The following is a 17,404-nucleotide window of genomic DNA, read 5'->3' on the forward strand; positions in this document are numbered from 1 at the left end:
CTACAAAACAGAACTTGTTTAAAAAAAAAAAAAAAGAAAAACTTTTTTTTTTCTTCTAAAATCCATAAGAAATTGGGCTTATCAAACATGGATGCCAGTTACCTATTATCTAAAGCAGATAATCATTTTATACAGTGGAGGTAAACGCCAATCTTTTTGTGGCGCTCTAACAGACTATGCACAGTTAATTGCTTAGATGTCAACAATGCAGCTTTTCAAACCTACCCCATCAATCGTATGGGCGCATGGGAGCTGAAATCAATTGTACTCTTGGCAGTAATTGAAAGCAAGCTACTTAAAATCGAGTTAGGTTGATCACAAGGAGGCAGGCAATTTCATGAATTAAAACAAAGAGAAAAAAAATAGCACCTGTATCCTATAAGTGAGCAGTGAAGGCAGGAAAAAACACACAGTAACATTTCAGCAGGAGATATACAATTTACCTGAATAAAAAAAAAAAAAACTTCTAACTCCCCATAACCCTGAATACTATATGAGTGGCAATTTAATAAACAAACATTCTTACCTTCCAGTTGTCCATTTTTTTTTTTTTACATGGAAGAAGTGGTGTGGCTTTGTGTAAAGGGTTATGGTCTACTCTAGCAGAATATGAAGCATGTCCTTGCGTATCATGGGCATGACTAAAATATATTTTCTTTTTTGATTAAACTAGATCAGTCAAATCAATGATTTTCAGGACCACACACATGTATCACTACAGAGTCTTTGGTCAAAATGCTGTGCCTGGAAGCATTCCACAACGGATCTGCAACCTGTGCATCTTCACCTGTTTTTTAACTGTAACTCCCAGCAAGGTGAAGATGCATAACTTCTTTAATAAAACCTATTTACATAACTTGATATCAAAGTTAATATTTCAATTTTCATCTAGAAAATGACTGGACATTGCAAACTGCAATCACATTTTATGCTTGACCTGCAATTGTGATTTGCAGTTGCAGTTTACATAAATACAAGCACAATCACAAAATAATACATTTTCATTTCTAGAATACCAATTTTTTTCCACAATCACAAGAGGTTTCATGGATCTGCCCCTAAGTTACAACCCTCCATTCTGGTACCAACTGACCACTTCACAAAACTAGCTTCTTGCATACTTAAATGATTCACTGGGTGTATGTAAAGGATAATGTAACAGGCGCATTACACAGCAAATTAAAGTCTCATGCCACGCTTTTTATTTTCCCCAACAATGAATAATATCCTTCACAGATACCAGAATAAAGCTTGCAAAAGTGTAAAAAAAAAAAGAAAAGGAACAATAATTTACCCACTATAGATGTTGCCATGTGAACAGTGATGTGGGTTTTAAAAAGAAAGAAAAAAAAAATGTATAAATATTCCATATCATTAAAAGGAAAAGTGCATCCAGGCATGTGCATACTGTTACAGTGCTGCTTATGCATGTAACCCTTTATAAATAAAAGTATGTACACACTGTAAGACAGCATATGCAATATGGGAAAAGCACACCCATTTACTTGGACAAAGATAGATAAAAAGGGTGAATGCTTTTAACTATGACTGTTACAGAGAAACTATACCCCAGAACATTGCATTAAAAAATCCATTTGTAATACAGGTATGAGACCCATTATTCAGAATTCTCAGGCCCTTTTCTGGATAATGGGTCTTTCTGTAATATGTATTTCTATAACTTAAGTCTACTAAGAAATCATTAAAACATGAATTAAAACCAATAGGATTGTTCGGCCTCCAATAAGAAATAATTATATCTTAGTTGGGAACGGGTACAATGTATGGGTTTATTATTACAGAATAAAAATTATTAAAAATTAGAATTATTTACTTGAAATGGAGTCTACGGGAGATTATCTTCCTGCAATTCTGAAATTTCTGGATAATGGATTTCTGGATAATGGATTTCTGGATAACAGATCCCAGATCACTTGTTTACTGCTTTTTCTAAACCATTTTCATAAAAAAAATATACTTTTCTAGTAGTATGCACCATTGGGTAATCCTAAATAGAAAATTTCAACTTTAAGTACTAAGGGATGCCCAAACGATTTTGGATTTTGCACAGTAACACCTGTCTTTCAGGCAGCAATGAATGGCATTCATATACAATACTATATACTAATAAATTTTTAGTTTTGTGGTGCTACAAAGACATTCCAACAAAGGACCTCCAAGAACCTTCTGTCTATTTTGTGTAAGCATTGTTTTTCTTTTAATTAATCAACATTTTGTTCTGCGGGTCACCATTTTAAGGCTTCCATCTTCTAAAATCCCATCAACCATAGCCAGTAGGCAGCAGTTCAGAAGTCAGAATAGAAGATGAATAGGAGAGGGCTTCTATAAAAATATATACAATAAAAAGTAACAATAAAAATATAGCCTTATAGGGAATTAGATTCAGTTATTCCCAGGAACAAAATAGCATTTTAACTCTTTACATTAAGACAAATATAGATTCTATGGAGCCACCATAAATGTATCACTGTTACAATAATTATTTAAAAAAAAAAAAAAAAAAAGAAAGGTGGACTTCTCTTTAAGGACTAGTAGCAAGAGGCTTTACCAAAGGTCCTAACTACTTACACCTTCAGAACTATTGGTCTGTGAGATAAATGTCTTTGTCTGATAAAATTTTAGGTGATAAATATGTATGGAAAATGTAAATAATAATTAAAAAAATGAATGAATTAAAACATAATTAAAATGAATTCAAAAATAATGAATCATGCTACCACTTTAAGATTAATATAGCCACTGGCAGCCTACCAAAAGCTATTTCAACTCAGCAAAGATATCACATATAGGGGCAGCAGATTAGCTGAACTCAAAAGCTAAACATGGCAGAAAAGGCAGAGCAGCCCTACAAGTAAATCACTTTTAACATATTTCTAATCAAACCTTATCATATACCAGTGCTGTCCAACTTCTACGGTGCCGAGGGTCGGAATTTCTCTAGAATACATGATGGAGGGCCACTAAAGGAAGGCACTTTTGACCACTCCCCTTTTTAAACCACACCCATTTTATCACAATGGTGGTAGTGCAGCAAAAACCCAAATGCTTGGTCCTCACTGCGGGAATATGATCCCTTAAATCCAAATGCCTCCTCCTCACCTGTGGATAGCGCAGCAACCCCCAGCACATAACTACACACCTTAGGAACCATTTAATGGCTATTTTCAACTACTAACAAACTCCCAGAACAAACCCCTGTCAGGTTTACCTCCCACAGGCAGAGTATAGCACACACAGGCAGCACTCTGCCTGTCCTATGCTGCCCTTGTGTGCCATACTCTTCCTGCCCTACCCTCCCTGTGTGCCATACTCTTCCTGCCCTACCCTGCTTGTGTGTGCCATACTCTACCTGCCCTATGCTGCCTGTGTGTGCCATACTCTGCCGCCCTACCCTGTCTGTGTGCGCCATACCATTTCTGCCCTATGCTCCCCTATGTGCCATACTCTGCCTAACCTATTCTGCCTGTGTGTGCCATACTCTGCCTGCACTACCCTGCTTATGTGCCATACTCTGCCTGCCCTACCTGTATGTGCCATACTCTCCCTGCCCTATGCTGCCTATGTGCCATACTCTGCCTACCCTATGCTGTCTGTGTGTGCCATACTCTGCCTGCCCTACCTGTGTGTGCCATACCCTCCCTGCCCTATGCTGCCTATGTGCCGTACTCTGCCTACACTATGCTGTCTGTGTGTGCCATACTCTGCATGTGTGCCATACTCTGCCTACCCTATGCTGTCTGTGTGTGCCATACACACAGGCAGCATAGGCCAGGCTAGGCCAGGCAGTACATACAACATCTGAGGTGTGAACAGGTGAACAATGTGGGTGATTACAGCCTGAGCCAGAGGTGTGAACATTGCAGGGGTTGAACAATGTAGGGATTAAAAGGTGTGAACAACACAGGGAATTACATTTTTAAACAATACAGGGTGATTACAGCCTGAATCTGAGGTGAGAACCATGCAGGGGGCCAGGTAATCTCAGTACTGATACCATTTAAAGTTTACACAAAGGTAAGCCATCAAAGCAGCCAGACAGGTGGGGGGCCACACAGAGGGGGGCATGCGGCCCGCGGGTCGCCAGTTGGACAGCACTGTCATATACAATTGCTAAATTGATGCCAATTGAGTCTTTTGAGGATTATAATACACCTCTGCTCCACAGGAACAGTCTCTGGAAATAAGCAAATACATAACACTCCAAACCAATAAAATTATTATTAAGAATGGAAAGCTTAAGCATCTTTCCAAATAAATGAAGATTGTCAAATTAAAAGGCTGATCGCAACTATAAACAACTAAATAGACCCCTTTCATTTGTGCTTCCAGAGACAAGTTTTGCTGTGCCAAAGAGAAATATTTCCCCCTCATCTGCCTTATTAACCTGGTGAATAGCTGCTATAGATCAATGCCCTCTCTAGCGATAAGCACAAGATTGTAATAACCTACAGAAACAAGTGCAGTGTTACTAGACAGTGCAAAGATATCACATTTCCCATATGACTATGCTGCATTAAAAGAGTGATGCACTTTGCTTACTTCCTAATATGTTTTTGATATCCTTAGTGATGAATTGATATAGCTGCAGTCTTGAAACAAGAATAAGCAAGAGTAAAAATTAAAGATTTAACAAGGGTGTTTTATTTGGTTAGTTGAATCTACCTCTAAAGTTCAGTCAAAACATTTATTTTGAAATTAGATAGTAAATATGAAAGAGTAAGTGTTGGGTGCTCTACAATCCTTTTTTATTTGCCTATTTGTACATGTAGAAAGAAGGTATGGTAAACTAGAATGGGAAATAGTGCAACATTCATGGCATTGTTAATCTGTCTATGGTTATAGAAGAGGAAAAAAAAACATAATTTTCAGGCAAGCAGCAGATAATGTCTCACTTTTATTGAAAGATTTGCATATCCATTACATATACTTTTTTCTAAATATCTGTTACACCACAGTAAGATTTTTTTTTTGCCTATTCCCAACAATTCTCAATTCAGTGTACTACTAACAGTTTGACGACCACTGTTGACACTCTACATATATTTAAATAAAAATAAATAAATAAAATGTGCACATGCACTCATACAAATACACATATATACAAGGCATTTTCTGTGTTCCCTAACCACAGGCATTTCACAGTCTATTTAAGGAGATAAAAAGGATTTCCGCATTAATAACAAACTGCATAATATAAGTCATACATGTATACATACAAAACTCTCAAACTGATAGATGAAGTAATTTCTCTTTATGGCACTCCTATAAAATTAGTATATATTAAGAGATAAGAACAACTTATTAGCTTCTCTTTTAACACCTGAAATAGTTGCATATATAATAAATTAAAGACAAGAATGTGAATGTACCAAGATTTCCATAACTTAGGTGACTTGGTTTTGTCTCTTTAACAGCTTAAGCAGTTTTCTGGATTTTGGGAAAAGCCCCGTGTCTCAGAGCAAATATGTAGCCACTGAGTTCTGCCAGAAATGTTTTGCCATGCATACTGTAACAAAACATATTTAAGGAAGGGGCAAACTTAGGGTCCTGTAGGGGTGGTTTAAAGGTGGTTGCAGCCACAGCCGAAAGGCATACACTAAAGTAAAGATAAGTACAAATCAGTTCAATGAAAACAAATGAAATACAATATATTTCTGTAAAATGTTATTCTGTGGTTTGCCATCATGCAAACATTATTTACACTGAAGAATCAGTGGTTACTGCATTTTCCAAACCTGTGAGAGAATGCTAAAATATTTCCTTCCACTGCAACATGTCTTCTTGGGGAAATAAAACAGTATTGGTAATAAATTCTGCATACGCCTTTTTCACAATGGAGCAGGATTGCTATGATGCAGAGCTGCCCGGCAGCAAGGTAGCTTAAGTCACAAGTGTTTTACAGATACAGTGTCAGATTTCCAACACAGTACCTGATGCATGCTGAGTTAATACCCATAAGATGTATTTATATGACAGCTAATAAGCTATGAGATTTACTTTGTTAAAGCAATGAAAACAAAGATTAAATTAGGTCAGAAAGAGTGGTACTCACCAGTAAGGACAGCTTTAGCTGAAGGGTCAGCCAAGTCCAGAGCAGATTTCCCATCTGTGTTTCGGATGCTGGGATCTGCACCATGCTGCAGCAGTACTGTGCAAGGAAAACAGAAACATCGTCTGATCTCAGGAAAACACAGGTTATTTGCAGCAGTGACTTTCCTTGGCATAGTGTTACAATGAATATTCATTTCCACCTTAAATTCTTCTAATAAATAGAAACCACAGCTGCAAATGGATCCACAAATAAGAGCGTAAAAATACAACAAGTTGACTACTCGGGCTATAAGAGTGCCATGTGACCCTGCATCATACAGAATCCTGGTAGGCTGCGATACAGTTTCTCTCGTCCCTCCTCCCTGTTTCCTTTAAGCAACTGTAAACGAGAAGCAGGAGTAAGAACACGGGCTAATGCTGGCATGAAACTGCATCTGAAGCTACTCAATCAGACAAGACGCATATTGCTGGCAGTCATGTCTGCAGGCTCTGCCCCAGCAAACAAATGCTTCAATAGTCTCTCACGAATAAAATATCTTTTCAACAGCAACAGCTAATTACTGCCATCGTGCCAGACTTTATAGCAACATTTCTTTACAGGGAATGGGCAAACTATTGAGTTCTGTCCTAAAGAACCACTGTACCCACCTGTTGCTTATTAGTATACAGAAATGTGTGGTGATAAGAACATGCTTGCTTTCATCCCATGCATCTAATTCCTTCTCTTCACACTTTCCATGTTTTTTTTTTTTTTTTTTTTTTTAAAGTATAAGTAAGCCTTTTATTAAAAGAGCCCCTAAAAATACTTTATACAACCCCCAAAATACTTGCAACTCTGAGTCTGTGATATATGGTTTAAAATGCCCATGTGGGAAAATATATATAGGTCAAACTGCTAGACCAGTCAAAACACGAATACGGGAACACAAATACTCTTTAACGGCATATGATCCTGAGAAAAAGAAAACACAGACACCCGTGGGAAAACATTTTTATTTGCATAAACACAGCCCGGCCTCATTACGTTGGTTAGTCTTAGAAGACGTGGCCGTCCCAAAGAGGGGGGGAGACAGAACACGTCTACTATTGCAAAATGGATACATATAATGGGAACCCTTGAACCACTGGGTATGAATGAAGCCTTGAGCCTCAAATGCTTTTTATAATGCTATACTTCTTTCTTACAGGTTATAAAGCTAAGAACTTCTATTTTGATGGACTCCTATTCATGTGAAAAGAGCAAATGTTCTCTCAATTTACTGTCTGGTAGGAAACTGCCTTTTCTACATTTGTAACTAATCTGTATACAATGTATCTGTATATTGCTACTAAGGTGCCATTTAAAGGTAGGCCACTAGATGGCAGTACACTTTCTTTTCATGATAATCTATACACCTGGCCACACTATGGAGCTGGTGGAACTTGTTGGTGGGGTGTTAGGTATTTATTCTGTTTGCTAATGTCACTCTTATATGCACCTGAGGAAGGCTGTTAGCTGAAACATGTAGTGCGATGATATCTCAATAAATTACACTGTTGCACTGAAGAACATGTGTACTCTCCAGGTTATTTGGATTGAACCCCCAAAATAACATACCTTTCTCCCAGCACTCCATTTTATGTAGATTCAGTATCACAAGCAGTTTAACTTCAGCTACTACATAGTCTAGCATGAAGCTCCGCCTGCTTTGCCGAGCTCTCCTTTGCTCTTTGACTGTGAAAATGGTCAAAGAGGTGTCTACTGTGCATGCTGATTGACTGCAGATGGTCGAAGAGGTGCCTACTGCGCATGCTTGCTGCCTCTGCTCCAATGGAAATCAGAGAGAGAGATTGAGAGCTCAGCAAAGAAAAGGGGGCGGAGCTTCACACTAGACTAGGAAATAGCTAGGAGAGAGCTGATGATGAGTAGCTGGTGATACAGAATTTACATGAGAGACAATGGAGGGAGAAAGCTATGTTATTCTGGGCACTATTTAAAGTTGTTTTAGAGATAGGGGGTAAAAATGGTTTACTTATTCTTTACCTTTTTTCAGCAAACTTCTCTGTAGGAAAAACTCTTCCTTAGAACACTATCCTCTTTTCTTAAAGGAAAAACTTTGCTATAAAAAGGCCAAATAGCACTGGTGAAATCTATCTGTGGCTCACAGCATGAGAATGTTGGTTGAGAAATTCAATAAATATATGAAAACTGTAACAATAAGAATAAAAACAATTTGTTGGAAGTTTATTAAAGCCCACTACAGTAAAGTGGATTTTTATAGTAGTGCTGGTTCTCCTTTAATCAAACATACACTTATTCCCTTGCATTTGTTTTGGCGATGTACACACTTTTTTTTTAGCCACATCCCCACCAAATAGGTGCAAAACGTACCTTAGTATTTGTCTACGAGGGGCACGTAAGCATGGCTGCTCTATCAATAAATGTACCAAACACAAGTCAGATCATAAATTGCCTGCGAAGAGTTTAAACTTTATCCCAATGCTTCCACCCAGATACAAGAAGATTAAATAGATCCTGATAACATAAAGCCCATAGCGTGCATGAGTGTGATAGGGTCCTTAGATTGTAAACTCCACTGCAGCAGGTAGTGATGAATTATTATTCAACAAAGAAAGTTAACAAAGAAACTAACAGCCCTCTATAACCCATATGAGGAATACATGAAATTTTTACGAAGGGTTTTGGATGTTTTTAATTCAAACCCCTCTTTGAGGTTTAGCATACAGACGCATTAAAAAAAATACCTGGTTTAGAATTTCTGCCATAGTCTCAAATATTTGACAGCATATAGGTGAGTTGTCCAAGTATATCTTAAAGGACAAGGAAAGGCTAAATCACTTTGGGGTGCCCCGAGTGACTTAAATTGCCTACCTTGTACCCCGGGCTGGTGCCCCTGTTCGGAGAGAACAGCACCAACCCGGGGTAGCTGCAGCTCTTCCTGCTTCGCTCATGCGCAGTAGAGTGAAAAGCCAAACTTTAACAGAAAAGTCGGCTTTTCACTCTACTGTGCATGCGCCGACCACTGGCATTTGACGGAAAACGAAGCAGAAAGGAGGAAGCGCTTGCTACAGGTACCCTGGGCGGGTGCTGTTTTCTCCTAACAGGGGCACAAAGGGGTACAAGGTAAGCGATTAAAGTCACTTGGGGATGCCTAACATTTTGGCACCCCCAAGTGACTTTGCCTTTCCTTCTCCTTTAAAGAATAAATAGTTGTTCAGCATTTAGGTTAGTTGTCAAAGTATATCTTAAAGAACAAATAGTTGTTCTCTTCAAACCTCACCCTAACTGACATGAAGCCATCCCTCACCAAGAGCCACAGTCTAGGAGTCCCACTGCCTTTACTTTGGATAGTAAGAAAGAAATTTAGGTTCTTGCAACTTCAGTCAAAGAAAAATGCCTCACCCCACATCTTAAACACAATTTTTATTAAACAAATTCTTTATAATAAACTAAAAATTTGAGAAAACCTACCACCTTGTTCTTTTAAGCATGACTGATAAAAGATGCACTGAAGAGTTCAAGTATGTCTCAATAATAAGTATAAAATGCTCTTTAATTCAATATATGATGGATATTATATGATTATTTATATTTTCTAAGCTATATAAATAAATGTAACAAATAAATGTAGTGAGAAGTGTATGAGCCCTGCATGTTTTCCTATTATTTATTTGCTTTAAAAAAATAATTTATACAAATAAACCATTTTTTATATTTTCCTGATACATCATACATGTATTAACCCTTTAAGTGCCAGCCGAATTCGTCATTTCGGTTCCCCCCAGTGCCAGACGTTTTTTAAGCATTTTGTACTCATTCACTTTAACAATGTTTTTTGGTAGAAAAACCTCCATGAAACTAGGGAAATTATATATCGTTTTTTTCGTCACTAATTGGGCTTCGACATACATACCAAATTTTATAACTTTTCTGGAGATATGATGTGTATTTTGGGTGAAATATGTAAAAAAAAAATAAAATTATGAAAAATTTCTGTATATTTTGAGTTTTTTTTCCATAGAAAAGTTAATTTTACACACTTTTTTTTGTTGTTTGTAAAAGCCCTGATACTCCCAAGTCCAACGATACCAAATATGTGGTGGTACCCCACAGTTCCTGTCCAGAAGTAACCCCCAAACTAAAGCAATACTTTGTACAATATCACACCAGAACAAAGCAGAAAAGCGCTTGTAACAGTTAATGCAGCATAACTTATATGTAAATCTAAAATATCCCCTCATGTTTGGTATCTTTAGAAACTACAGACCTTCAGGTTTCTAGGTGCAATGTAGTTTTCACTCAAAAGCCAAATACCTTTTGTCAGTGCATTGTGAAATTTGGAACTTTTTATGACATTTTTTTTTTTTTTCTAAAACGTAAACTTGGACGCATGATCAAATGTGGATTTGACAAAAAAAAATCTCATAAAAATTTTCTAACAAAGGCATATTTGAAAGACAAACTTCTCCTGAATAAAATGATGCCCCATATGTATGGGTGCACATAAAGACATGGGCACCAAACACTCCAAAGCAGGGGCAATGCACAAGGGCAATTACAGCTAAAAATGTGGGGGCTGCGCTCTATGTGCACTTCCTGCAGTTTTTCAGTGTTAACCCCCCCTACCTGTGAAATAACCCCCACAAACTATATATTTCTGAAAAGTGCACACCTTCAGCTATTCAGAGACACCACTCTTCTCTTTCTACATGGAAAATTGTGGCCGCAGTCCCTTGCAGAAGTCAGCGCTTTGGTCAGAAATCAAGGAAAAACCAGATAAAAAACCTAGATTTCTCCCCAAAATCTCCATGGCAACTACCAAAAACTTACTAAACATCAATCTGCAAGTTCCCCTGAATAAAACGATACCCCATATGTATGGGTGCACATAAAGACGTGGCCACCAAATGCCCCAAAACAGGGGCAATGCATAAGGGCAATTTCAGTTGAAATTTTGGGGGCTGCGCTCTATGTGCACTACCTGCAGTTTTTCAGTGTTAACCCCCCCTAATTGTGAAATAACCCTCACAAACTATATATTTCTGAAAAGTGCACACCTTCAGCTATTCAGAGACACCACTCTTCTCTTTCTACATGGAAAATTGTGGCCGCAGTCCCTTGCAGAAGTCAGCGCTTTGGTCAGAAATCAAGGAAAAACCAGATAAAAAACCTAGATTTCTCCCCAAAATCTCCATGGCAACTACCAAAAACTTACTAAACATCAATCTGCAAGTTCCCTTGAATAAAACGATACCCCATATGTATGGGTGCACATAAAGACGTGGCCACCAAATGCCCCAAAACAGGGGCAATGCAAAAGGGCAATTTCAGTTGAAATTTTGGGGGCTGCGCTCTATGTGCACTTCCTGCAGTTTTTCAGTGTTAACCCCCCATACCTGTAAAAAAACCCCCACAAACTATATATTTCTGAAAAGTGCACACCATTAGCTATTCAGAGACGCCACTCTCCTCTTTCTACATGGAAAATTGCGGCCGCAGTCCCTTGCAGAAGTCAGCGCTTTGGTCAGAAATCAAGGAAAAAAACAGATACAAACCTAGATTTCTCCCCAAAATCTCTATGGCAACTACCAAAAACTTACTAAACATCAATCTGCAAGTTCCCCTGAATAAAACGATACCCCCTATGTATGGGTGCACATAAAGACGTGGCCACCAAATGCCCCAAAACAGGGGCAATGCAAAAGGGCAATTTCAGTTGAAATTTTGGGGGCTGCGCTCTATGTGCACTTCCTGCAGTTTTTCAGTGTTAACCCCCCATACCTGTAAAAAAAACCCCCACAAACTATATATTTCTGAAAAGTGCACACCATTAGCTATTCAGAGACGCCACTCTCCTCTTTCTACATGGAAAATTGCGGCCGCAGTCCCTTGCAGGAGTCAGCGCTTTGGTCAGAAATCAAGGAAAAAACAGATACAAACCTAGATTTCTCCCCAAAATCTCCATGGCAACTACCAAAAACTTACTAAACATCAATCTGCAAGTTCCCCTGAATAAAACGATACCCCCTATGTATGGGTGCACATAAAGACGTGGCCACCAAATGCCCCAAAACAGGGGCAATGCAAAAGGGCAATTTCAGTTGAAATTTTGGGGGCTGCGCTCTATGTGCACTTCCTGCAGTTTTTCAGTGTTAACCCCCCATACCTGTAAAAAAAACCCCCACAAACTATATATTTCTGAAAAGTGCACACCATTAGCTATTCAGAGACGCCACTCTCCTCTTTCTACATGGAAAATTGCGGCCGCAGTCCCTTGCAGAAGTCAGCGCTTTGGTCAGAAATCAAGGAAAAACCAGATACAAACCTAGATTTCTCCCCAAAATCTCTATGGCAACTACCAAAAACTTACTAAACATCAATCTGCAAGTTCCCCTGAATAAAACGATACCCCCTATGTATGGGTGCACATAAAGACGTGGCCACCAAATGCCCCAAAACAGGGGCAATGCAAAAGGGCAATTTCAGTTGAAATTTTGGGGGCTGCGCTCTATGTGCACTTCCTGCAGTTTTTCAGTGTTAACCCCCCATACCTGTAAAAAAACCCCCACAAACTATATATTTCTGAAAAGTGCACACCATTAGCTATTCAGAGACGCCACTCTCCTCTTTCTACATGGAAAATTGCGGCCGCAGTCCCTTGCAGAAGTCAGCGCTTTGGTCAGAAATCAAGGAAAAAACAGATACAAACCTAGATTTCTCCCCAAAATCTCTATAGCAACTACCAAAAACTTACTAAACATCAATCTGCAAGTTCCCCTGAATAAAACGATACCCCCTATGTATGGGTGCACATAAAGACGTGGCCACCAAATGCCCCAAAACAGGGGCAATGCAAAAGGGCAATTTCACTGAGCTCTATGTGCACTTCCTGCAGTTTTTCAGTGTTAACCCCCCATACCTGTAAAATAACCCCCACAAACTATATATTTCTGAAAAGTGCACACCATCAGCTATTCAGAGACGCCACTCTCCTCTTTCTACATGGAAAATTGCGGCCGCAGTCCCTTGCAGAAGTCGGTGCTTTGGTCAGAAATCAAGGAAAAAACAGATACAAACCTAGATTTCTCCCCAAAATCTCTATAGCAACTACCAAAAACTTACTAAACATCAATCTGCAAGTTCCCCTGAATAAAACGATACCCCATATGTATGGGTGCACATAAAGACGTGGCCACCAAATGCCCCAAAACAGGGGCAATGCATAATAATGGGGCTGCAATTTATGTGCACATCTCAAAGTTTTTCAGACAAAATTGCCCCTTAACTGTAAAAAAACCCATATAAACTATACATTGATTAAAAATAGACAACTTCAGCTATTTAGAGACACCATTCTTGGTCTGAAAAAAAATATAAAGTTAGATTTCTCCCCAAAATCTCAACGGCAACTATCAAAAAACTTGCTCAGTATCAATTAGCAAGTTACCCTGAATAAAATTACACCCCATATGTCTGGTTGCACATAAGTACATGGCCGCCAAACCTGAAAATGCACTCTATGCACCCCTTGCAGTTTTTTACTTTACCCCCCCCCCCAAATAAACCCCTAAATTGTACTTTACTCACCTATTTCTGTTTTGTGGAGCATCTTTGATTTGAGTTCCATCTTTCCTGTGGTGTTATGATACCAGTTTTTTGCTTCTTCCTACACTACTTTAGAAATGACAAAATCTGCACCACATTTAGAAGGATATTTGCCAAAAAATCCATAGTAATTTGGCCCATAAATGATGCAAATGTCCTTAGAAGTTGCACTAAAGGTTAGGAATTTAGGTGCCAACAATAAAGCTTGGGGCATTAGCATCAGAGATAAAATTATGTGCACCATTACGTGCCGTGCAGCAGTCACCAGTGGCACACCAGTATTACGCAAAGTTTTTATATTTAGAGAGCCACTGCAACTTGTGTAACCTAACCAGAACATACAGTAGATATTCAATTTGTACTACAAGCACAAAAAACCATAATGTATCTGTCATCCTGTGCTCAAGAACCTTTGCAAAAAACTCAAGGCCTACACTTACAGTAGTTAAATGCTGCCCAGAAATGCAAAGTAATATACAAAACTATGCACAGATAACTGCGCTGACAGGCAAGCTTTTGAGGTGCCAGTAAAAGGACTTGTGGCATCAGCTTTAGAGATAAAAACATCTCATTGATTCATCACACTTCACAAGTTTTATCATGCGCCCGGTCAGTCACCCAGCACCTCAGTTCGCTATACCAACAGCACAATATAAGTCCTACCCCATAACCAAAGAAACACTGCAACTAGCCTGAATAACCATAGCTCAAACACAAAAATCTGAATGCCCAAGAACAAGTCTAAACAACCACAAGCTACAAGCACACTTTGTTTTTCTGACAACCTGTGCAAAAAACAAAATCACACACCATAAATCCCTACTTTACTAAAAAAAAAACAACACTTTTGCCAATATGACACACCTTACCAAACTTTTCATCACATATATCTATAACCTAGTTATAAGTAAAGTACGGACCTGCCAGAATAGATAAACTCAATAAATAAAAAACAGCGTCACTTTGCCAGCACAGCTAAGTTTGGAGTCCTGAAACCTTGTGCATAAAAACCTAGAACATGCCAAGTTCACTATTCTGATATGCTAAATCCTTATTCCACCAACAAACCCAGAGAACCATAACCTACCTATAAAAACACAAAATTCAAGTCCTCTCATAGTGTACCACAGTATGGTACACTTCAAAACATGGGTGGAAACACAAAGCAGGCTTGCTAGGACACTTGGGACAATAATACCGGACATCTCGCCTAACACCCTTGGAACGGCAAACCTTACATTTTCTCTGGGCATATTTTTTTTAGGTGTTGGTGGAATTTGTGCTATAAAATGCTTACCCACCATTCGGGCAACATTGTCATTACCTGGCACGTCAGGAACCTCCTCTACATCACCAAACAACAAGGAAGGGAGCAACTGCAGCAAATAATTGTAATAAGACAATCTGGGGCCTGGTACTGCCGCCTTGTAAACGACATAAGAATTATAAAGGGCCATTTGGATCATATAAATTGCTGCTTTTTTGTACCAGGCCCTGGTTTTTCGGGTGGCATTATAATAATGTTGTATTTGGTCGGATTTATCAACACCACCCATATGCTTACTATATTCTTTACTACACAGTGGCTTTGTTTTTGAGGGCCTACCGCCACTTCTGTGTTGGACAATCATGGTCTCATCGTGGATAGTAGTAAGCATAAAAACAACTTTGGTGTCTGAATATTTTATGGCCAAGAGCTCATTGCTTCTTAGAGCATGTACTTCTCCACGCTTCAGTTTCTTATCCAGCAATTCCCTGGGCAGTCCTTTGCGGTTACGGTTGACTGTGCCGCAGGCTGGGGTGTCCAAAGAATTTAGGGCTCTAAATAAAGGGATGCTTGTGTAAAAGTTATCCACGTATAAGTGGTAACCTCGGCCCAGCAGTGGAGTTATGAGCTCCCAAACAATTTTACCACTGGTAGTCAAGTCAGTGGGACAACCGGGGGGGTCCAAATTAGTGTCCTTTCCCTCATACAGCATGAAATAACTAGTGTAGCCCGTGCTGCTTTCACAGAGTTTGTAAAATTTCATCCCATAGCGAGAACGCTTACTTGGGATATATTGGCGAAATTTTAGGCGCCCTTTGAAGAGCAAAAGGGACTCATCAACACAGACATTTTGGGAGGGGGTGTAAACCTCTGCGAAGCGCTGAGACAGGCTATCTATAAGGGGCCTCAATTTATAAAGCCTGTCATAACCGGGCTCATTAGGGGCAACAGCCGTTGTGTTGTCGTTAAAGTGAAGAAACCGCAATAAAATTTGATAACGGTTTCTTGGCATAACGGCTGAAAAAAGAGGGATGGAAAGGACTGTATTGGTATCCCAGTAGGAAGCTAAAGAATTACGTTCTACGAGTCCCATTGCCAATGTAAGAGCCAGGAATCTTTTTATTTCGTTTATATTTGTGGGATACCATGCCTGGGCTCTTGAAAAACCCGGTAAAGGGTTGCTGGCAAGATACTGCTCAGCATACAAATTTGTGTAACGGACCATGTCCTGTAGGATGGCCTCTGTAATATAGAGATTAAAAAAATCTATAATTTCAAAATTAGTGGTGTCCACACTGATGCCAGGGACTGCAGTGAAAGGGGGAATTTCAGGGACATAATTACAGGGAGGCCCCCACGCAGGCTCTCCAACTGCTGCATCAGTGCTACCCTCACCCTCTTCTACTTCCATGGGTACATCTTGGGCACTACCACCAGCCTCTGCCTCTTCAGCAGTAAGCGTGCCACCACTACTAACCTCTGCGCTAACCGTGTCACTATCGTCTATCTCTGATTCCTCAGTAGAGTGGTCAGATGGCACATACTCAGACCCAGAATCGCTAAATTCTTCTGAGCTGGAGTCCATGCAATACCTAGCAGCTTCCTCGGTGCTGTAAAACCGTTTGGCCATTGTGCCAGAAATATACCGACAACTGCAAATCTAGCAATCAGCAGGCAAAGTGAAAACAAGCAAGCAAAAAAAAAAAAAAAAAAAGCAGCAAGCAAGACAGCACTTGTAATAGGAGAAGCTAGAAAAAAAAAACCTCACTGTAACCTTTTGATAAACTCAAGCCAGCAAGGGATGACCAGGAGTTAACCTTTGGCAATAGAAACTACTAGAACAATCTGAACTTAGCACCTCTGGATCTTTCTAGAACAACTGAAACCAAATGGAATAAAACCACTAAAAGCAATCAAAGAACAATAATTACAATGAAATCGGTGGTCAGAGCCCTGGATCCACCAATGTCACTGCAAAAGCAACCTTTTAGGGGCACTAAATACACAATAAAGAACAATGCAAAGATAAAACACCATAAAATCAGTAAATTCAAATAAAACCACCCAAACCAACAAAAGAACAATAATTGCAATGAAATCGGTGGTCAGAGCCCTGGATCCACCAATGTCACTGCAAAAGCAACCTTTTAGGGGCACTAAATACACAATAAAGAACAATGCAAAGATAAAACACCATAAAATCAGTAAATTCAAATAAAACCACCCAAACCTACAAAAGAACAATAATTGCAATGAAATCAGTGGTCAGAGCCCTGGATCCACCAATGTCACTGCAAAAGCAACCTTTTAGGGGCACTAAATACACAATAAAGAACAATGCAAAGATAAAACACCATAAAATCAGTAAATTCAAATAAAACCACCCAAACCTACAAAAGAACAATAATTGCAATGAAATCGGTGGTCAGAGCCCTGGATCCACCAATGTCACTACAAAA

The 17,404-nt window shown here is 39.2% G+C and overlaps 1 protein-coding gene across 4 annotated transcripts in view; it reads right to left on the minus strand.

The window, feature by feature from the left end:
- The window catches only part of tnks (tankyrase, TRF1-interacting ankyrin-related ADP-ribose polymerase), a 109,789-nt gene that overhangs the window by 67,135 nt on the left and 25,250 nt on the right, over positions 1-17,404 (minus strand). For 3 of the 4 annotated variants that reach the window (XM_004911034.4, XM_004911033.4, XM_002939256.4), the window contains exon 3: positions 6,074-6,169. The exons of the other annotated variant lie outside the window; for it this stretch is intronic. In XM_004911034.4, the coding sequence (XP_004911091.1) occupies positions 6,074-6,169 (96 nt within the window). The remainder of the gene's footprint in view (positions 1-6,073; positions 6,170-17,404) is intronic. 4 annotated transcript variants of the gene reach the window in all.

The sequence above is a fragment of the Xenopus tropicalis genome, chromosome 1 (assembly GCF_000004195.4).
Source record: "Xenopus tropicalis strain Nigerian chromosome 1, UCB_Xtro_10.0, whole genome shotgun sequence".
Taxonomy (NCBI): domain Eukaryota; kingdom Metazoa; phylum Chordata; class Amphibia; order Anura; family Pipidae; genus Xenopus; species Xenopus tropicalis.